Here is a 23,087-nt window from a genome sequence, read left to right on the forward strand (position 1 = left end):
CAACGCCCCAGCCAAGGCACGGTCACCTGGAGCAGGTGACACGGCAAAGTGCCCAGGTGGGTTTTGAATGCGTCCAGAGAGGGAGACCCCACGCCCTCCCTGGGCAGCCTGTCCCAGTGCTCTGTCACCCTCAGTGGAGAGAAGTTATTCCCATTTCTGCAGACAGGAGTAATTACAGATAACACCCTCACGCCGAAGCGCCGCCCGCGCCCCCGCTCGCCCGGCGGGCCCGGCAGGGGGCGCCGCCCGGTTGCCTGGCGGCGGCGTTTGGCCCATCGCGGCCGCCTTAGCCCTCCCCAGCCCCGGCCCCGGCCCGCCGCGGCTCCTCAGGGGCTGCCCGACCTCGGGGGCTCCGCCAGCCGCGCCCGCCGGCCGGGCCGGGCCGGGCCGCTGCCATGTTCACCAGCACCGGCTCCAACGGGTTCTGTGAGTACCGGCCCCGCCGCGGTCCGGGGAGGGCGGCGGCCAGGGGTGGGAGCGCGGGCGGCGCTGCTGCCGTCGGCCCCGGGGGAGCCGCTGGCTTCGGTCCTCTCTTGGCTGGACTTTTAAACTACGTGACGGCGGGAGGAGCCGCGGGTGTGCCTGTGTGTGTCTGCATGTGTATGTGTATGTGTGTGCATGTGTCTGCCTGTCCGTGTATGTCTGTGTCTCTCTGTGTGTTTATATGTATTTGCATACATCGATATAGATCTCCGTGGCAAGATACGTATCAGAAAAAGCAAGCAACCCCTCTTTTCTAAATGTGAAATTAAACTTGTTTTTTAAAATCAGTTTATTGATAAGTCAAACGTAAGGACTAGCGTGCCCCTAGCTCTGCTTAGCTTTATTTTTTCGCACAGCACATGTAAATAATTTCATGTCCCTTGCCACCTGAACTGACTTCGCAGGTATCTGGGTTTGGCTCTGAGCTTTTTTTACAGGACACAGAATCTGCAGCGTCTGGAAGCAGCAGTGAGGAGCTGACCTGGCTGCGGTGTGGACTTGGGCACCACAGTCCTAAGAGCAGGCGAGGACAAATGCTAAGTCAAAGCTTTGCTGACAAACTGCGTGCTCCTTACAGAATGGGAGGGAGTGTCCGTCTGCTGAAGGGCAGGAGGGCTCTGCAGAGCTCTCTGAACAGGCTGGATCAATGGGCCGAGACCCAACAGTATGAGGTTCAAAAAGGTCAGGTGCTGGCTCCTGCACTTGGGTCTGAACCACCCCAGGCAGCACTACAGATCTGGAGAAGAGTGGCTGGAAAACTGCCCGGAGGAAAATGATCTGGTGCTGGTTGACAGCCAGCTGAAAATGAGTCAGTGTGCCCAGGTGGCCAAGAAGGCCAGCGGCATCCTGGTCTGTATCAGCAATAGTGTGGCCAGCAGGACCAGGGTAGCAATTGTCCCTCTGGTGAGGCTACACCTCAGGTACTATCTCCAGTTCTGTGCCCCTCAGTTTAGGAAGGACATTGGGGTGCTGCAGCATGTCCAGAGAAGGGCAGTGGAGCTGATGGAGCATCTGGAATGCATGTCCTGTGAGGAGTGGATGAGGGAGGGAGCTGGGGTCGTTTTGCCTGGAGAAAAGGAAGTTCAGGGGTGATCTTATCACTCTTTACAAGTACCAGAAAGGAAGCAAAGTGAGGGTTGCCCTCTTCTTGCAGGTAGCCAGCAACAGGACAACACCATTGAACTTAGCCTCAAGCTGTACCAGGGGAAGTTCAGGTTGGACATTGGGAGGAATTTCTTGACAGAAAGGATAATTAGATATTGGAATGGGCTGCCCAAGGAGGTGGTGGAGTTACCATCCCTGGAAGTGTTTAAGAAAAAACTGGAGTGAGGTACTCAGTGCCATGGTCTTGTCAATAAGATAGTGTTTGGTCAGAGGTTGGACTTTATGCTCTCATAGATCTTTTCTAACTTAATTGATTCTGTGATTTCGTGAAATCAGTTTGAGTGTGAAAGCACCCTCTGACTAGGGGGAATAATTCTGGCATTTAAAAAGGAATGTTAGTTGTAGCTGTATTTTGTATGAGGAATCGAAAGAAAGGAAGAGTCTTTTTCAGATGGATTTGATAATACTGTACATTGATTTGCAGCTCCTGATTTTTCATCTTTCTCTGTGCTCCCCAATAGATACTGTAGAGTGACTTTTCAATGGCATGTGTCTTTGTATAATTCTATGAGAATGCAGGAGGAAGAGTATCCTTGTTAGACTGAATGGGTGGAAAGTCATGGTCAGTATTTACAAGTTTTTCCATGTTTGATCCATCAGAAGGATGAGTGGGAAATGGTTGTCATAAGAAACATATATGTGGTAGGGAAAAAACCCTAGATAATATGTCATTCTGCCGAAAGAAAATCATAGAGTATCCTGATCTGGAAAACACCCACAAGGATTATGAAGTCCAGCTTCTAGCCCTGCACAGGACAGCTCAAGAATCACACCATGTGCCTGAGAGCATTGTCCAAATGATTCTTGAACTCTGTCAGGCTAGTGCTGTGATCACTGCCCTGGGGAGCCTGTTCCAGTGCCTGGTCACTCTCTAGGTAAAGAACCTTTATGACCTAAACCTTTCCTGACACAGCTCCATACTCAGTGTTGTGCTTTTTTTTTCCTTCTCAAAAATGAATGCAGCATATGTTCTTACCGAACTTACCTGTTGACCCGAAGTGGGTTTTTACAGTAAGACTTGGCTGGTATGGGTGCACTGGCAAACTCCAGTAGAGGCATGGATTTAGGTGCAGTGACATATGCTTACCTAGGGCACAACTGTGACAGTCTCAGGTGTCCCTGTGCCCTCAGAGTTGTTTCTGTGTGTGTAGAAGAAGTTGCTGCAGTAGCAGCAGGAGTGTGGGACTCTGTCAGTGATGCACAGAATCTGAGGTTCAGGTGGTTAATGAGTTGGTGCCTGATGTTGTATCAGGGAACTGTATGTGTGTGTTGTGCCCCTGGGGCTTGGGAACCTCTGGCAGAAGGCAGTGTTGGTGGATTATTGGACCTGTATCAGTGACCCTGAATATAATAAATGGACACCTGTTTCAGCAGCAATAAGAATGATCATGCCGGATCACACTGAAGGCTCCTGCAGCCTACTGGGCCACCTCTGACAGACTAATTAACATTTATAATGTTGGGATGAGGAGATGGAAATGTGAAAATAAACATACCTGGTACATGGTATGACTGTGAGATAGGGAAGCCAGGAAACAAAGGACACCACCTTGTGAAAGGATAAAGTTAGTTTGCCTCTGCTGTGGAAACTGTTTCTGTTATCTGGCGGAGCTGGTGTGCTCTGGAAAAAAGAGCCAGTGGCTCTGGGTATAGTAATAGTAAGAGACACAGTGCAGACATATGCAAATGGCTTATCAGAACACTAACCCAGCTGAGCTGACTTGTCAAAGGGCATTGCAGTGTGCTCAGGGGCCATCCTGGCAGCACCTAGCTTTAGGTGTGCTTGACAGGTGGGCTGAGGTGCCAGACCCAGGCTGATTGCTTGTGTTGCAATCTGCTGGCAGCTTCGGTCTGGTTACAATGCTGCTGAAACACTTGAGCAGTTCTGCGGAGGCTCACGTGAGTGTGTGAATGGCCTGGCTGTTTGCTTTACTGTAGTGCTGCTTAGTTTGCCATGAGGCTGTGTCCCAGGAGCAAAGCATGGTCCACAGGAAGGCTCTCCCTTATAGGACAGAAAGGCCTTACCAACAGTTTAAACCAGCTAGACCAACACAAAACCTTTTTGCAGACATTGTACTATCCCCTCCCAATATTCTTCATGCTGTTTATGTACTGCACAGGAGTCTAGTAGGAAAGTCTGTGAAGTCATTATTAAAGTAAAATTTGAGTCCATCTTTTAAAGCATATACACTTGTTGCATCTGAAAAACATTTGACTATTGCACACAAGCTATTTCTTGTAGTAGGAGTGAGGAGAACCCTTTGAACTCACTAGTGCAACTTAGGCTTTTACCTCTGTGACCCTTGTAGTGCAGTGCTAGCAATTTGTTTAAAATCCCCAAGGCAAGAAGGGATCTCTGTGCTCCTCTGCTTGCATAACTGGCAGGACTGAACTCTCTTGTGCAGAGGCGTCGGGAAAATAATAAAGCTATGTAAATTAATGCTTTGTGGTATGACTGAAGGAAAAATGAAGCATGTACTGAATACATAAGTCTTGTGCATAACAGTATTATGCAATACAGTACTGTATGGGAAAGCAAATTAGCTTGTACATCAGAATACCACTGTGCAGCCTGGTTAGTGTGAACCCTGGAAGCAGCACAGCATTGAAGGCCACAAAACTGTGGCTATTCTGCTTCTGCAGAGCTAGCTCATTTCATTTCAAGCTTGTGTGGGGATCTACACATGGTCTTGTGGTGTAGCCATACCTGATATTTCTGGCAGTGTATAATAAAAGCAGTATGGTAACACCTCTGTCTGGTTGGAAGGAAGAGAAGTTTGCTGAATGGGGTGAATATTTTTGATACTTTCAACCTGATTCAGTTTCTATTTCAAGTATTGCTTTTAGAAACAAAGGTTTTCTCTTTTTTCTTTTTATATTTCTTTTTTTTTTTTTTAATAGTTTGTGACCTAGGCTACACCTAGCAGTTTTCTAAACAGTAAATGTATAGGCAAGTAGTTTGATAACAGTCTTGCCTGTGCCTTTAAAAAATAGATTTAAAGCATGATCACAGGTTTCTCTATTAACTTTCTTAATACTAATATTATTCACCTCTCAGCTTCTGGATTGAATTTAGAAGAACTGTTCCTGCAATATACTCTTACTGTTTTCACTTGCAAATGAACATCACTGCTGGTTGGTGAGCCCCCTGCAGGTTCTTGGACAGGTCTTGGAATCCAATAGATTGATATCTGCATGATGGTTTAATGCAGGAAAAACAACCACTCAAAATGCAGATTCCATAAGTGCATTTGGGAAGTACTGTGGATTCGATTGCGTATTAATTATGGTTTAATTCACAGATCTTGTGTATAAGCATTTGAAAACTGTTCTGTGGGTATTTTGTACCGTTATAGTAGCCCCCAGCAGTTAATTGTCTGTTTGAAAGTGACTTTTAGCAGCTGCCTTTTAGCAGCTGGATTTGAGAAATTTGCAGGTGATAGTGGAAAAAGAGTTGTTACAGAGCATGTTTGCTGCAGCTGCGTATGAGCTCAGTAGGGATCCCCATAGAAATTGACCTGAGCTAATTTGAACTTCTGCAGCCACTGCTCATCAGCTGGCTCATCACTTCACATCAGCCAGCAATTTCTCCCAAGTCAACACTTGAGTCCTGAGCCTGGAGTAGCAGTCCAGGGGGTGAAACTGTTTCTGCAAGAGCTCTTCTGCAACAGTAGCTTGGTCTGGCTGCCTGTTTTGCTATGCCCATCTGCTGTCTCTTCATCTGTGAGTACTGAACAGGCAGGGAAAGGAAATAATTTCAAAAACTGTAGCTGTTTCTGTATCTTCTCATTCTTGTCATTAGTGCAGTGCTGATTTCTGGAGCTGCAACTCAGGCAGTTGTGTTATAAACCTCCCCCTCTGTTTGTGACAGATGGACACCTGTATCCTTCACTATCTGTACTGTAAAAGAGGCACTGGCAATCAGCAGAGTAGTAGGTTGTGGAAGAAGAGGATCTGTGGGCTTTGTAGTAAGTGCAGGGGTGGAATGTGGAGGCTTAGAAGTGGTTTTCTCGCTTATGTCACATTTTAGGAGCAGCTTCACATTGCACAGTTGGTAGCATGAAGGTTGGGACACTTGCCCATGAGATTTTGAAGGCAGTTTTGGGGAAGAGCTTTTCTATTGCACCAGGAAGAAGCAAAGATCTGTAGTGGAAGCTAATTCCTTGCTCTTCATCATAGTGTGGGTGTATTCTGCTGGTTATTACCAAAATTTCTCTGGGTACTTATGTGGATGCTCAGTAGATGTGTTGCAGCACCAGTGCTATAACTGTCTGTTGTTTGAAAGAAATGCCACTTAAGGAGCACTTTGGGATCACAAATTTATTCCAAGATCCCTGAAGGCAGTATTTGATATGTTTTAACTTTCAAGGTCATAATGAGTGTTTAGCCTTTCATTCTTCTTTCTCTCTGTGGTATAATGACGCCGTGTTTTCTCCTTCTGGTGAACATTTGCATTTGGTGCTGCCAGCAGACTGGTGCCCTGGTAGGTTTGTGATAACTATTTCCATCTCATCCATGCTTGCACATTCATTGGATTAGAATTCTGCTTTCTAAATTTTACCTTTGCATTGTAAGTAAAGAATTTGACTTGGATATCAGATTGCCCGATTGTGCAAAATCTGATTGTTGTCATTTTTGGTCTGACAAGCTTGAGGCATTCCACAGTAGTGGGAAGGTTGTTCCTTCCCCACAACCTCACAGCAGTCCCCAAGAAGGATCTATATGCCGCTGGGGGATAAAGCAGACTGCTACACTGTGCAGTGAAACACTGGGAAAAAGAATTTCAGAGGATGAATTATTATATTTTTCAAGTTCACCAGACAAGAATAAACTTCTCAACCATGATGACATTATCAGAAGCTGGAGAGTAGAAATTTCCATCACTCATGTGATGTTTCTGTGGGTGACAGTCAGATTCATGGGTTCTGTGGTTTTTGATTGGATAACATGTCTTATTATAAGTATTTTTTCCCTGTATCAGGGTTTAAAGTGTCTAAGATGAAAGCTAAAAGGAGGCTCTTAATAAAAATGTGTGTTCACACTTTCGGAGAAAACAGATAGAGTTCTGTTGGTTGGATATTTTGGAAAACATTCAAATTAGGAATTAACTTGATAGGATGAAGTATTTCAGTGTATATTACCTGTAATGTAAAAATGATCTCATTAAAAATTGCAGTAAAATCTACATATTAAACCTGTATAGAAAAATATAGTCATGGTGGGATATCTAGAGACTTTGTTCTCATGTGTGTCTGTGGTAATGTGATCCTTATGTAAAAAGTTTTATAGGACTAATTAGTTCTTGTGAACTAATTAATTTCCTAAAATTCATTAAATAATGTAAATGTATTTAGTAAAATATGGTAAAATAACAATTTTAATTTAAATTTAAAATATAGTAAAATAACAGTTTTTATTGGTTCAGAAATGTTTACTGTTGTGGCTATTACAGTCCTTCCGAATTAGGCTGTATTTCCAAGTATCAAAAATCGCATCCTGATTATAAAATTGACCTTTTCACATTAAGAAATGTTAATTTAGCTAAGTTATCCCAGGGAGCATTGCTTGAGGTTTCAAATGAATATCTGTGTGCATTGTCTGTGTAGTAGCTTTCAGGAAGCTCCAGCTTCTGTTTTCTCCCCAGTGTTGTACAGTACTCTGATGGCTTCAGATGGTTTTGAAAAGCCCAACTGAATTAGAGGAATGACTAATTTTTAAAAAATGGATGTCTAAAGAGTATAGACTTTATTTTTGGAGGAAAAAAAACCAAAAAACAAACCCAAGGAAAGATAGTAGATTGAAATGTGGACAGTTTTATCACATTAAAAGAAAAAAAAAGAATCAGCCAGACTTTCTCCTTGGGTGTCTCATACAATCATGAAAGTAGAGTTTATATTTAGCATAGTAACATCAACCTGTGTCAATCCAAGTCACTGCCTAATTTCTATAAAAGGATGGTTCTTCAAGGCCATACTTGCTCAGATGGAAACTGCATGTTTAAATAATGAACTTAAAAGGTATGGGTGTGGACTGAATTAATAGTTTTAAGTACAAGTTTTCATTATGATACACATAGAGATGTTTTCTTCCCATGGTGAAGATCAGAAGACTGCAGACTTCAAGGTGGTTAACAGCTAACCGTGCCCATCAAAGTAATTGTTGATGTCATCAGTTAATACTTGGATGAGGATCATGCTTAAACTGTGTAGCAAGAGCCATATTTTCGATGGCAGTGGTATTGTGCCATAATTGAAATCTTCTCTTTGGTGCCTATTGCCATTTGCTTTTTCTAGCAGTTCACTGTTCTAGTGCGCAGCAGATGTTGAAAAAATCATTCGTGATATTCACTTTAATCTGGACAGGTAGTAAATGTTTATTGTATTATACTGTTTCATGCAGTTTTACTGTTCCTGCTGTGTTCCTGCTCTTTACTCCCCATTAGTGCTTTTAAAATAATCTCATTGCTCCTTTTATTATATTAAGAAGAATGACAGCAGAACTATGGATTTTTGTAGTACCCTCCAAAAACAGTTGTTTGAGAATGAATGGATTCTGTGTCATAACTGATGTGTTGGAATAGGAAGTAAATGTGATTCAGTTTGCATTTGTGAGAAGGAGAAAAGTCATAGAATGAATAGTATTTCAGAGTCTTTGTGTTGGCTTGAGTTTTTGGGCAAGAGTTTGTGTTTTATTGCAGCAACAGGTTAGTGTGAATTGCTGGCTATGCTCCTGTTGGATATCCTTCTTGGTAGATTTTAGTAAATGCCAAATGTGTACTGCAGATTTCGCTGTTCTTTGCCTGCTTTCTTGTGAATATCCTTTCTGAAAGTCATGGCCCTAGAGGGAAAGAAGTTCTGATTTCACAAACCTCCTGATTCTAATAATTTCTTTATGAATAATTGTAATAATTGTAATGGGAGGAAGATGAGTATCACGTAAATTGACTTAAATATGATTCCTTGAATGGTGGATCTAAGTGCAGTGGTGAGAAAGTCCATTTATTCAGATGGTTCCTGCTTCATAGCCTCTAAGAAAAAGCTAATCTTGATCCGTAAGGCAAAGGAAACAGCAGTATTTAACTAGATGTGCATGTATATTTTGCTAGAAAAAAGAGCAATCATTTTATTTCCTGAAATGCGATTGAGCCTTAGGAGGGCAGTATAGGAGGACATGACCTCAGTAGGTGCAAAGAACTTGGGTTTAGTTTAGCTAATTTCATGGGAGAGTGTTGGAAACAAAATGCCTGGCTAATATTTAACTGTCATTAATATCTCTAAACATTTCCTTTGATTAGTGTGTTATTCCTATCGATTCACAAGTTTTTGAGAACTTGGGAAGTTGTTGAGCTAAAAAGTCAAGGTGGTGTCACTGCTATTATGTCTTACAATCACCTGTTTAAATATGTCACTTTTTAAATGTGAAAGACTTTTCTCTAAAATGGTTTGACTGCTTATTTGTTTTGTCTTTAAGATAAAGCGCCTTTGTCAAAGAGTTTGTTACTAGTCCCAAGTGCCATCTCGATTCTACTGACTCTGCTCTTCCAACATTATCAGAAGTTCTTTGCGTATAACCTACAAGCTGTAAAAGAGGATTTTCAGGTAAGAGTCTGTTCACTTTGTGTGAAAAGAGACTGCAAGCTCTGGTTTTCTATGCAATTTTCCCCCACAGTCTGTTTGTCCTCTGGTTCTTTCCTTTTGTACACTGCTGTAGACCAGCTCATTTTTATCCTTTTTTATATCACCCCATAATGTTACTATTTGGAAAACATGAGAAAAACTGATCTGAAATAATCAATATAGCTTTTCATATATTTTTCTTGTATGGGAAACTACTTGGTTTCTTTTGTTTTTCCTTTCAGGCATTGGCATATGTAAACTTGCTGTGAATGAAGTGTGACTATACTCATTTAATAATACAAGTGTTTTGATATGAATGTCAGTATCTCATTGTGCCTAATTTTTGAGGCTGAAGAAGGCTACTTTGATTAGGCATGCTGATTATAAATTATTTATTTTAATGACGGAGTCCATAATTTTCATTCTGTGACTAACAGTTGTAGTTAGTTGTGGAAAACTAAACTTTGGCTGTTGAATAGAACTGCTACTTCTAAATTGAAAATTCCAGATGATGGGGAAGTTTGTCATGCTCTTCAGTAATCAGCTGAATTGGTTAATTTCATACTCATTCCTGTTTCAAGCTAAGATACTCTATCTTTTAGGTATTGTATCTTGTAAGGTTTTATTTTAAATTTAATTAAGGATCCTATAGTATCAGCTCTAAATGTTGAAATAATGCTCTTAAAAGTGATTAGATAAGTTCTGTGGGTATTTGTTTTGGGATGTTTTTAATTTTTGAAAGTGGCATACTACTGCTCAATAGAGAAAGGTTAGCAAATGCCTCTGTGTTTATCTTACCCCACAGATTTTACAATTACATCAAACAAAAGGTATGTAGTCAAATTAATGTCTTTGAGGTTGCCAGCTGTAGCCTGTAAGCATGAAAATATTATTAGACCTAACTAGTGATGCTCTGTGCTATTGTGGTCTCTGTAATCTTTCTTGTTAAAAACAAGAGCTTTATTGTAATAATAAATTACAGCTCTTCAAGAGCGCTACTCATATTTACCAAGTATCTTGCTGATGCTGTGCAGGGAAAATACATTAATGATGTCTGCCTTTTAAAAATGTTACAGCCAAGTGTTTGGGGAAGAGAATGAAAAAGTCTGAGGAACTATTCAAGTTTTAAAGGGAAGTTGTGTGGGTTTGGGATTTGTTTATTTGTTTGTTTTGAGATTTGTCTTCAAAGGAATCCTCTCTTTCCATATGTTTGATCTGCTGAAAAACAGTAGTAGCTGCATTTCATTCAAAGAAAACATCTCTACTGTGTCTTAACCATAAACACTTGCAAGTATCTGTAAAAGCTATGACACTTTCATTGTGGTGCTTTGGGGGAATTTGTGAGTTTGGATTTTTTGTTTAATGAGATCGTTTCACTTATTGCCACAGCCCTTGGAGCAAGCTATGTACTATATCACAGAGTACCTCTGAGATCAGTAAGAACAGATTGTTTTACTCCTGTCTGGTGCTAATATTCAAATGAGAACTCTTAAAAGAAATTTTGTTTAGAATAAATTCACCTGCAAGGATGTGTTTAATGGAAAGGAAATTTTTCAGGGAATGAACAAACATTTTGGATGTTGGATTTTAACACTTCTTAAAGCTGGTAGAGAGCACGCAAATTAAAGTGAACAGTTGAAGAAGAGTACATTTGATTTGGAAAGCAAAATATATGCTGTCCAAAACCAAAAGGTCATTGTCTCCATACAGCGGGCCCTCAAGAGCAGTGAAAATGCTGTGTGTAAAAGATCTTTTTTACTCCATATCTGTATATATTTTAAGCTGGCTAAAGCAAAGAGCAGTAAGGCTGGAAGCCTTTCATAGTCTGTGTGAGAGCTCAGTTAGTGCATGAACTATTCAGCTGCAAGGTCATGGCCCTGCCAGTCTTGACTTCAGGAGGGGTGGTACTCTGGCTGGGATTTAAAACTGGGCATGTTGACGTGGGACAGTGGGAATGGTGAGTGAAGTGGATTGAGGCCAATACTGTGTAGTGTCTTCATTCATAACTTGGACAGTAGGACTCAGCGTTCTCTCAACAAGCCTGTGGGTGATGTAAAACTTGGATTTATAGTTGTTACACCTGTTAGTTCTGCAGCCATTTAGAGGGGAGAAAAGGGTCAATGGGAGGCTCAGTTCAGCAAAAGCAATGCAAACTCCTGCATCAGAGAGGAGTAACACTATGTGTACAGGCTGTGGGCTGAGCAGCTGGAAATCACTTTACAGAAAAAGCCCTGAGGGTCCTGGTGGTGGCTTGAATTGAACATGAAGCAGCAATGCAGCATTGTGGCTAAGAAGCCAAACAGTATCCAGGGCTGCATTAGATAGGAAGAGCCTCACAAGGAGGCCTGGATGGTGATCATCTCTACTCTCAGTGAGAGCAGTCTGAAGTGTTGTACCTTGTTCTGGGCTCCTGAGTACAAAATTGTCCTTGGCATGTTGCAGAGAATCCAGTGGAGGACCACCAGGCTGGTCAGGGGCTAGATGATTTGGTGTATGAGAAGAAGCTGAGAGAGCTGGGATTGTTTAACTGGGGAAGAGAAGGTTTAGGGTAGATCTTATCAGTGCTTGTAAATACCTAATGTGAGGGAGCAAAAAAGGCAGAGCCAGGCCCAGTGAAAGGTCAAGAGGCAACTGGCATGAATTGAAATACAAGAAATGCCATTTAAAGGAAAAGGTTTTTACTATAAGACTGATGGAACAGAGGAACAATTTCCATCCTTAGAGATGTTCAAGACTCAACTTGGCATGGCCCTGAGCAAGCTGATCTGGGTAGACCTTCTTAGAACAGTTACACTGTACTAGTTTGTATATTGAGGTTTCTTAAAAAATTTTTTTTATAATTCTAAATTCCCTAGGGTTGTGATTTACATTTGTATTTCTAAGTGTAAACTAGGAACCTCAACGTGTATTTTGAGTTAATTTCAATTGTTTATTTATTTTAACAGTTAGACATCTGCTTTGAAAAAAATTTTAAAGAGACTCTCCATAGCATGCTACTCTCTGTATTTCCCTCCTTAACTGTGCTGCATTTCTCTTACCTGACTCCAGTATTGCATTCTCTCTAAGCACAAATTCTGTAAAGAATTTCCTTGAAGGAGGAGTGGCTTAACATGATGATATTAACCTTCCAGATTTGGAGACTTGTATGTGGAAGAACAATATGTCTTGATTTGAAAGACACATTCTGCAGCACTCTGCTCATTTACAACTTCCGAATATTTGAAAGAAGATATGGCAGCAGAAAATTTTCAGTAAGTTCAGTTTTGAGGGTTTTTTAATGAAAACTTTTCTATACAGTTTAGTCTTCTACTAGTGGATGAGCCCTGCAGTTTTATTTCTAGCGTGTTGTATAGAAATACATGTTAAAAAGTTGTAAAGATAATTTGGTTTTAATAAATTTAAATTTATATTGATAATACCTTGCAGTCAGTGGATTATTCTAATTTCTATTTGCAGTTGTATTGCTTGTAAGATATCAGACCCATCAAATTTAATTTTGGAAACAATCTTCCTCTTGATTCTTCAGTATCTAGACAAGCAGACCTGGAATTACGTTGTGTTAAAGATTGAATTTGTCTTTATTGAACCACTAGAGAGGTTTTGTTATTTTTTCTTATATATAGAGGTATATTAAAATCTTATTTTGAAACTGCTGAATTGATTCAAATTACCTCTTTCTTTCCAGTCTTTTTTACTGGGCGCTTGGATGCTCTCAGCTTTGTTTGATCTTCTCCTTGTAGAAATCACTCAGTATATATTTGGCATCACCATCAACAGCTTGCCTTCTGGTTTGTAAGTAGCTTCTAATGAATTGGTTATTTTAGATATTGTTTCAAGGGATTGTTTTCTGAAGATTTTATTTTAAAAAACCTTTCTTCATGTATCACTTCAAATTAATTTAATCCTCTTTTGAACTGAAGCATAAAGGTTCTTGGCACAACTACTGCGATTTCAAACATTGTTTTCTTAGCTATGATTTTTGTTTAATTTCTAATTTATCCATACGATGATTAGTTTCCAATCCATTAGTCTCATTTCTCTGTTAACATGATTGCAACATGGCTTGCAGCGCACAAATTGTTGCTGTATTTGTTCACTCTAAATTGTTTGGATCCATTCAGTTTGTAAAAACTGGAATGAGGTTGTGCTGATTTCTGTCTTAAATCAGAAAGGCAACAGAACTGAAAGTCATGTGCTTTATGTTCACTTTCAAATGCATATGCATTTTGAATTGTTATTTTGTATGTTTTTGAAAAATTGAGTGCCAGAGGTTGTTACTCCATTTTGTGCTTGCAGCTGAAGTTCCTACAGCTTTAAGGTGTTCAGTGGTTCAGTTTTGCATAGCCTATATATGAGATTTCTGCACTTAATAAAAGATGTGCATATTACAGTAGGACCACAGAGCTTGCAACTCTTTGTGGTTAAACTTCTGGCAGTTGAGATCACACAGACTTCAGTTTCCATGTGTTGCACACTCTGAGGTAATAATAAAAGCTCTTGGAGTAAGATTTTTAATATTAAACACCATATTAGATCTTTTTCTTTTTAACTTTTGCTTTTCCAGAGCATCTGTTGAAAGTATCTAAAGACTGATTTATAAGGGACAAAAAGCATGTGTTTGATATAATAAAAATACATTTTTCGTAGTGTGTGAGTATTCAAAAGAAGTTGAAAGCTTGAGTAGCTGCTGCAGTTACTTGTGTTTTTTACCTAGAGTTTGTTGCTAGGACATAGGCTACTAATGTGTGTGGAGAAATGAATATTTTCCTACATGTAAAAAGATACTTTGTGAAAAAGTAAGGTGTCATAAATGTGCACGTCATACTGACAGGTAGGTAATGAACAATTTTACCATTTTGCCCTTTGATGGTATTTTTATGACTGCAGAATATAGTCAGTTACAAAGAAATCTGCATCAAAGAAGTTTTTAATTAAGTAAAATATAAATTTTACCTTCATATACCTTCTCATTATGTCATTTGAATTTGATATTGAGAGAATAAAATTAATTTTAGAAATGTGGGATATATCGTAGTTTCAGGAGCATTTGATTATGCAAAAATAAAAAATTCATATATGCATTGCATCATAATTCTTCAGTGTTGTCTGCTTTATTATATTATTAGTCACTTTCACATCTGACAGTATTCACAGTTGTTTGAGGTGATAAAAGCATTGAAAAATTTAACACTGATGCTAGGTTTTAGTTCATTTCAGGTGAAACAACAAAAGATGTTGAGCAAATAAAAAGAAGTGCAATTATTATTCTGCTTCTGTCATATTACAATGCAACAAATATATCTGTTACCTTTAGTTATAGAACATCCTTCTGTGTAGCTGAGTGCTAGAATTTGGAAAAAGAATCCCTTTTTTGCATTGTAAAAGTCCCCTGACATTTCTTCTCTTTTTATATCATTTCACTGTTCATATTATTGAGTGATCTTACACTTCCAGTTCTAAAACTTTTCCTGCGCACGCTTCGAAGGTAATTGCGATAAAGGATTACGCTGATGACTCTTGCCTGGAATTGTTTGGAAACAATGTAGTACAGTATAACATCCAAGCATGTACTGAGATTCATGAGGAAGGTGGTAAAGGCTGCCCAGGGATTGTAACTTGTATTTTCATCTTGCAACATCAGGAAGACAAAGCAAATGTGGAAGGGTACAAAGCAGAAGAGTACCTGAGCAATCAGAGTAACTATAATTCTTATAGATCTCTCCTTGGCCTTAGGCTTCAGTTTGGAAGTCTTGCCATGAATAAAATTATAAATAATGACTAGGTAACACCCCATCATGATAAACAAGGGGATCAAAAAGAAAAAAATCAAGCGACAAAAATTCAATGTATTTACTTCCTTTAAATGGATGATATCAAGCATTTTCATGCAGGTGGTGAAATTTGAGGCTTGGTCTGGATCAGATCGTAAAAACACCAACGGGGATGTTGTTGAGAGGGTCATTATCCAGATTCCAGTGCAAGCCAGCAGAGCTTTTTTTGTATTTTTTAGTTCTTTGACATGTTTGGGCTGGACAATAGCCATAAATCTGTCTACGCTGATAAAAGCGAGCAGCCACAGAGCAATGGCTGGGTAAAAGACGGTGAAAGCCCCGAGGATCCGGCAAAATGTATCTCCAAAAGGCCACGCTTCTGTCCCGTGGTAGATTATCCGAAAAGGCAGGGAAAATATAAAAAACAGGTCAAGTAATGCAACGTTCATCATGTATACAGTTATAGTTGTTCTCTTCTTGGTAGTGCAGCTGAACACCCATAGTGCAGTGGCATTCACCAGCAATCCCACTGTGAACACAAAGCTGTAGAAGACCAGTGATGCAATCCTGTATTCTTCTGGGTGGGAATTTTCTGGCGTCATAGTTTAATTGAACTTAGGAATAGTTGTTGCGCTCCATAAATCCCCTAAAATTAGATAAAATATGGGAAGTTATTCTCAGTCAAATAAAATCTGTCTTTAAAAACAAACAGGAAGATTGTTTTAGGACAGTGTTTAATGATGAAACTATTGTTTAGCTCTGAAATGTGCTAGTTTTGTTGCTTTTTCTGACTGCAAATACATTATCATCCTCTGAGGAAAGCATATGTATTGTCAGACTTGTGAAAATAGTATTTATAAGCATGTTTGAATAAAATATTTTTGTTACTTACAGGGCCTTTTGATAAAAGGAATCAAAAAGTCAAGATTGGCGGCGTGCATCAGTAGCTGATAATTAAATTGAAATAGTTCTGTTTGAGCTACGACAGCTACTTTCTAAAGAAAATATTTCTTCAAGCTGTCTCTGTTAAAAAAATTTTTTACTAAAACTAGTTATGAATAGAAACAAGTCAGCATGGCATGTAGTGACATTTGGATATGCAAAGAGTACTGACTTTGCCTTTTATCTGTGTAGGACCTACTTAACTAAAAGAGCAGGTGCTTGCTTATTAAAGACGCTTAAAAAAACTCTTTGAGTGTCTGCATAGCTTCTAATACAGTGTTTAATCCCAGGGCATCAGAACCACCCACCCAATAAACTAATAAAATTAATAGATTAGTAGACTTCCTGTTTTAAAAACTAAAAAGGGGGAAAGCAGCACAGTTTCCAGCAAGGCCATATGGGAACAATATTTGTCTGGGGGGAAAGTTGCTGTCTGGTAGCCAGCTACCCCAGAGCACGGTTATGTTCCTTCATCCAGCTTCTTGGTCGTAGGAGTTGGACATCTAAAATGTCACTGTGAAGGCTGAGGTGATGAGAGCTGAAGGAGAGGATCCCTGGTTTTTTTTGGAGCCCGTGAGGATGGCAGACCTTATCTGGTGTTTGTGTGAGTGCTTTGTGTAACCTTCACCCCCAGCACTTTCCTGGCTCTTGGTGTGGTCACAATTTCATGACTTTATGTGGGAGGGTTCCTCTTGTCTGGCCTTTTACCCAGCCCTGTGACAGCTTTGTGAAGAGGAGGAGGAGGAACAAGTTAGCTGTTTGTCTGATCTTCCCACTTGTGACAAACGGCCAAGGAAGTTCCACAGTATCTGTTAGGCACCAGAGCTGTTCTTGAGAGCAGAAGGGTGCATAGTTCCTGTGTGTTTTATCTTCAGAAGTGAAGAATGCATTAAAACCCAGGTTTATTATTACTGCCCATTTGGTTAATGCTTTCTCTGTAATGTTACCAAATACTTTCTCAGTGCTACAGGAATGCATAGGGGATTGAAATGGGCTTTATTAATCTGACATCCTGGTTGGACACTGGCAAATACCAGTTGCATTTGAGAAGAGTACCGTGGAGTAACTAACTTAAGTATGACCTGCTAAATCTTTATATAGGTTAGTTTGTGCCTTGAAATACAAAGTTAGAGCTTCTAATGTTCTTACAGTTCTCCAGTTTACAGATATATTAAAGTTATGCATAGAAATATTTAACCCTTAACTTCAAGGTCTTTTTTTCAGCTGTACAAAACAAAAAAAGGTGTGTTTTGTTCTCAGATGAAGACATTAAAACATGTAACAGAATTTATGTTTTGTTTGGGAAAAGCCATGTATGTGATACAAAAAAGAGGGTTGGAGTGCATCTGTAGAAATGCCTCTCAAATTCCTCATTGCATGAAGAACTCTAAAAATAAGAAAAATAAAATAATTAAATAATGCTAGCAAACCTTATTGAAAGTTAGATGGCATATGCTAAAAAATGTTGTGCATGTGCTAGCAGCAGAGTTAAAATATTATCTGGCACACTGTTCCACTTTCACTACTGTTGCACAAAATTGTCCAAATGTTGCTTAATATACACCTCCCCCTTGCCCTTGCACATTGTAAGTGGGTTTTTTTTTTCCTTTTTTGTTCTGTTATTTTTTTTCTCTCTTGCTAGTGGTTGTGTTTGACAGTGCAGAACTACCAAGCTCAATATCCTGAGTGATGTGGCAGGTGAATTGAGTAGTAATGTATAAGACAGGTAGCATAATTTACTTAAATATTAAGAAACATCATGGATTTTAGTTTTGGTTTTGCTCTTGTCTCCTTTGGACTTGCAGTGACTGTAATTATTTCTGGTCAGGTCATGTTTTCAAAGTAACCAGTAGCCTGATGTTGATGGGAAGAGAGGAAGCTGAATCTGGTGTGATCTACTTTTCATGCCTGGGTGGTTGCTGGTTATTTTAAGTTTGTGACTGTTTTGCAATATATCAAAGAACTGACCTGCTGTAACAGGCAGGGTTTGTTCGGTTTTGGTTTGTTTTTTTTTTTTTTCCCCTGGGTTTTTGGAGACTGATTCCCAACTTTGATATCTCCCAGGTCAGCCCAAGCATATCTTTGGGTTCCTCTGGGTGGATGGTTTTGCCCTAGTTGCCATTTTTCATAGTGGGAACATTTACTTACTGGTATTGATTAGAGCACTTCCTGAAGAGCCCTTGGAGTCACTGTTTTCTGGAAGACTTGTCTGTATTAATTCTGAATGATTCCTATGTTGTTTGTATGTATGTTCTATCAATCTTTTAATTTTTTAATGATAACCGACATTCTGAATATCTAATGTGAATTGTGAAGGCCAGCTAGGTGCCCTGTGTGAGAACAAGATGTTCACAGCAAAATCACAATTAAATCTCTTCCTCCAGATTCTTAATGTGAGTTAGGTAATAGTGGTTCCATTTAAAGGGCCATGTGTGTATTTCTCTTCCCAATCCCCCTTTTTACTTTATCCTTTATATTGGTTGCATTTCCCCAAGGACAACATTTTTTCAGTGAAGCAGAGGCACCAAGTAACGTGATCTCCTGGTTTTCATTTCATGAAAACAAACATTTTTCTTTTAGTGATAAATGTACTTACCAATGTTTTCATTTATTGCATACTCTTAAAATTTTTGTTAAAATCCTAAACAACAGTATTTATGGTACTATGCTTTTACAAATGCAATCATTTTTCTTTAAATGTTCTTAATAGAATGCTGCTGCTAATGTTTTGAAAGTGAATTGAAAAATTAAATATATTTTCATTAGTTCTAGAATTAATGCCCATGTTCTGCTTCTGAACAAACTCTCTTAGCAACATGTATGAACATCCAAATTACTTTGTTAGCACAGCATAAGGGATCATTACTCACCTTTTGTGCTGTACAAAATTTCTTCAGAGATGCTTCTTTCATGGCCCCAAATCTGTAGAAGGTTTAGACTTCCTCTTCTTTGCTCAGCTTCGCTTGGCTAAAATAGCTCCTCAGGCAGGAAACAGTGACGTAATCTCACTAGTATTGAGCTCTTTTATTGGTCATACTTAAAAGTTACTATTTCACATAGGTGTGGTGTCTGTGAACTGGTATTTGTATTACCTTTCAACAGTCAAACTTGTAATATTTCATATATTTTCAACTTTTAAATGTTTGTGGTATAATGAAAGCATATTTTATGTTAAAGTTTCCATAAAAAGGTATCTGCAAGAATACACATCTTGGTTGTGCATAAGTTTCTAATAAGCACAATGTAAATGTGTTTTCAGAGAGCAGTCTGGTGGATTTTTTGTGGAAATCCCCATTTTATTTATATTGCCTTGGATAGTAGTCAGTCTGAAAGTGACAGAAAGTCACTGCATTTGAAATGAGAAGTTTGATTCACTTGAATACACAACTTTGTTTATCCTGTAATTACAACATTTTATTAACACAGCAGCAATATTTCTATTTTTTATTTGCTGTCTAAATTAATAACATTCTTATTTGAGAGCTTTGCTGAGAAATGCTGTATGAAAACAGGTTTTAGCCTGTGCTAAAATGGGGTAAAATCTCTCAGCTGTGTCACTGCAACAGACATCTTAGGTGGGATGGGAGTAGTAACAAAGATTTATAGGTGAAGAAGAATAACTTACTTTGTCAGCTTGAGAAAAAATCCACCCTTTAGAAAGGCAGTTTGGAGAAGGAGCTCATTCCATATTCTCTGTAGAGTGCTTGTTGCTTCAGGTCTCTGGCTGTCAGTCTTTGGGAGGTGGTAGCAGAGAGCTCTTTGTTGAGTAGGGGAGCAATAATGTTTTGGTCTCCACTTGATATGTCATCAAGAATTTGCCAGGATGTTCACTTGGTGCCAGAAGCAACAAAGTCCTGCAGTTCAGAAATTGCCAGAATCAGGTTTGTTTGTGGGAACATCTTTCTTCACTGACAGTAAAACTAATGTGGGTACATGATCCCTACTTAGTGCTCAAGATAACTTCTGGGAAAAGAAGCCTCTTTCCACTGTAGTCATGTAATTAATCTCAGCTGAATGGGTTTGGGTTAGCATCTAGGTGTCTGCATGGGTCAGTGGGATTGTTAAAGTAATTAGAGGGAAGGACCTGGGTATGATTTTTGGTGTGTAGATTACCTTTAAATATTTGGGGTTTTTTTCTGTTCAGGTGGGCTAATATGAAACTTGGGGTTTTTTATGATCATTCCAAAGGCCTTTTGAGCTGCAAATCCTGCCCAGATCGCCCTAGGGAAATATAAATTTATTTTAAAGCATTTAATATTTTAGGACTAAGGAGTATCTTAAAAGGACTAATCAGTGCTGAAAACTCTTCAGTGGCTTTATCATTAGGAAAGCAACTCCAGAGCATGCTTCAGCAGAACAAAGCACTGTTTTCAACTGTTCAGTGAAATTCAGTGCCATATGTGTATCTTGTGGAAGAGAAAAACTGGACTTTTGCACTCTCCCGGGCAAGAGTACATTATTTTGGGAAAAAATACAGAATTGTAGAGGCACCTTCCAAGCTGAACTGCTCTGTGAATGCAGTTTATGCATTATGTTTATGCAGTTTATGTTTATGCCAAAAGAGGCAAGTGGACTGCCTGTTTTGTGCCTCCCTTAGTAAAAGAAGAAGTCCAAAAGTGATTCTGGATTTAATGGAAAGCGAGCAGATGTTGAGTTTGGGATCAGAGAGCCTATATGCTGTCAGTTGTCTCTTGGCTTGTAGTCTGCTTGGGGGAGGGTGGAAAGTGTGACCTCTTGTAGCTGTGTCACTTTGTCTGGAGGCTGGCTGATGTTCCGACCCTGCAAGGGAGGTCATAGCTTGTGAGGGCAGCTGGAATCAAATCCCACAGTTTACACAGGTGGCTAGCAGCAGCCCAGTTGAGTTTGCTGGCAGGTTAGCCATCCATCTGGTTTGCTGCAGCATGTCAGTGTGTGTTCTGCTTTCACTCAGGCTTTTCACAGCCTTCCTGGTGGAAAAGAGGCAGCCAAACGTCTCTGCTGCTTGTAGGCTGGCAGGCCTTCTCCCAGACGTGGAGAGGTAGCTCTGTTTGGCAGCAGGAGGCTGAAAAGGGGTGTTTGCAGTACCAGCAGTTGCAAACTCCTTGTCTAGGTGCTCAGCTGGCTGCAGCTGCAGGGTGATAAGCATTTGGAGGTGAACACCCAAGTCAAAAGTTGCACTGCCTGTGGTTTGTGAGAGGCAGTGGCCTGCTCTGCAGTGCCACATTCCCCTGTAACTTTGGTTTCTGCTGTAGGAAGCACCTGGCTCTATTTTTATTTCCTTTGCTGTTTTATCAGCTAGAAATGAGTGCCTTGCATTGGTTTCCCAGAGATGGGTGCGTACTTCCTTTGCTCCAGCTTCTACTGAATTAAATGCTAAGTTCCATCTGGGGTCTTCTTTTGCTATTCTGAAGTTTGAGCTGTAGACAAGGTAATTTTACTTGCATTATGTTGTGCTAAAGCTGGTTTTAAGTAGTTAAAAGCTAAGCCAATGTTCTTCCTGTCTGAGGATAAGGCGGAGTGCATGTGGTCTGTTATGGTGTGTTCACTAACTTGTAGTAAGCCTCAGAAGAAATGAGTTTGATCACTTACAACAACCTCGAAGTACAGCACTGAAGGTATTGCCTTCATGCTGTTGCTTTTGCAGAATTAATGTACTGCTGGTTCTTTCACTGGTTTAGTCATGGTACAGAAAGGTCTGTTTTTCCTGTTCACTTACTGTGTAAGGTGAGCTTTGTCCAGCTGATACAGAGAAGTTCTGCACACAGCGGTACAGAAGGATTGCTACCCTCTGCGTCAGTTTGGTAGGGAACTGGCTTGAGCTCATGTTCTTCTCCTTTCAAACTTTCCATCGTTGGGATCTATTGAAAGAGCTGAAGCTTCTTGCATGGTTCACTGCACCAGTGGTGCAGGAAGCAACTCTCCCATGTCAGTTTGTTAACTGACTGGCTTGCTGTTGTGGGTGAGTTCACATGCACTTTTGGGTTACTGTTCTCAACCTTGATGAAAACTGGCCTCATTTTTTATTCCCGTACTGTGTTCACCATAGTGAATACTGAAGAATAAACTACTGGTTAAAAGTTGGCACTGAATGCATAAAGTCATTGCAGCTGTTTCCAGTTTTGCTGTGTGTGTTACTCAGAGGCTGTGTCATGGCATAGCTGTCCCTCCTCTACCCCTCATCTTTCGGTGGGGGGGTATAAATGCAGTGTGCAGCAGAGCTGAAGGAATGGAAAAGGGAGCAGCTTTAGAGAACTGCAGCCTACTTAGCTGTACCTGACATGTCTTATTTACTGTCATAATTTGCTTTCTCTTCCCTGTTTTGCTAATACATGGTATGGTTTGAGGAAGGAGATCTTGTTTTTTCCCTTAAAAAAAAAAAAATCAACATTCCATATTTCTCCTGGGTTCATTTCGGTTTTTTTCCTACCCCTCCTCCCTTCCCTTCACCCCCCTGCACCACCTCTTGTACAGCCAGGACACACCCTGTTTCGCTAAATAGCCTAAAAATATACCGTGCATCTGACCTGTAGTTCATCTGTTTATCACTGTCAGTCAGCCTTTGAAAGAAACAATACTTCAAAAATTAATTAAAATAAAAGTTGCATCTCTGAGATGTCTGTGACAGTGGGGTAGTGGACTGGAGACAGTGGTCTTTTACACACCAGCAATCTCAGAGTGTCCATAATCTAATATTAGCTCATGGCAAATACCAACACAGTTCCATGCTCATTGATGATCCCAAGTTGCCTTTGACAAATTCCTGTGTTCTGTTTTTTTGGGAAGCAGCTTTCCTAACTCAAAAAATGCACAATTCTCATGACAGATATTTCATAGTTTTTTAAAACTGGCATGAATACTCAATTTTTTATTTTCTTTTTTTAAACCTGCATTGTCAGGAACTAGTTAGTTCCAGTTTGGAAGTGTCTAGGAGAATTTTTTTTTTCCAATCCTCTTTCCTTACTAAGTATGTTGTATGTGATGTTTTTACTATTAAATTTCTCTTAAAGGTCTCAGGTGCATAAGAAGTATCGTTCTGAAATTTGATATACCTCCCAGGAATAGAGTTAGTGTTTCAAAAGAAATGTCTTATTTGGAGCTGCATGTACTCAGATTCCTTTGATGAAGTCAAGTG

General features: G+C 39.8%; 2 protein-coding genes across 2 annotated transcripts in view; one reads left to right on the forward strand and one right to left on the reverse strand.

Moving 5' to 3' along the window:
- The first annotated feature begins 260 nt into the window (after nucleotides 1–260).
- UBAC2 (UBA domain containing 2) overlaps nucleotides 261–23,087 on the forward strand; it is an 87,045-nt gene continuing 64,218 nt past the window's right edge. Inside the window, exons 1-4 of the mRNA XM_030234433.2 lie at nucleotides 261–426; nucleotides 9,118–9,245; nucleotides 12,395–12,514; nucleotides 12,949–13,055. Coding sequence (XP_030090293.1) covers nucleotides 396–426; nucleotides 9,118–9,245; nucleotides 12,395–12,514; nucleotides 12,949–13,055 — 386 coding nt within the window. The 5' untranslated portion in view covers nucleotides 261–395. The remainder of the gene's footprint in view (nucleotides 427–9,117; nucleotides 9,246–12,394; nucleotides 12,515–12,948; nucleotides 13,056–23,087) is intronic.
- GPR18 (G protein-coupled receptor 18) lies at nucleotides 14,353–18,940 on the reverse strand. Its single transcript, XM_009085323.4, has 2 exons — nucleotides 18,847–18,940; nucleotides 14,353–15,680 (listed from the first exon to the last, which is right to left on the reverse strand). Exon 2 carries the CDS (start codon nucleotides 15,634–15,636, stop codon nucleotides 14,671–14,673), a length of 966 nt encoding a protein of 321 aa, XP_009083571.1. The 5' UTR covers nucleotides 15,637–15,680; nucleotides 18,847–18,940; the 3' UTR covers nucleotides 14,353–14,670.

The sequence above is a fragment of the Serinus canaria genome, chromosome 1 (assembly GCF_022539315.1).
Source record: "Serinus canaria isolate serCan28SL12 chromosome 1, serCan2020, whole genome shotgun sequence".
Classification (NCBI taxonomy): domain Eukaryota; kingdom Metazoa; phylum Chordata; class Aves; order Passeriformes; family Fringillidae; genus Serinus; species Serinus canaria.

Coding starts and splice junctions, on each gene's coding strand:
- GPR18 (XM_009085323.4), bottom strand. CDS start 15,636: ATGACGCCAGAAAATTCCCACCCAGAAGAATACAGGATTGCATCACTG.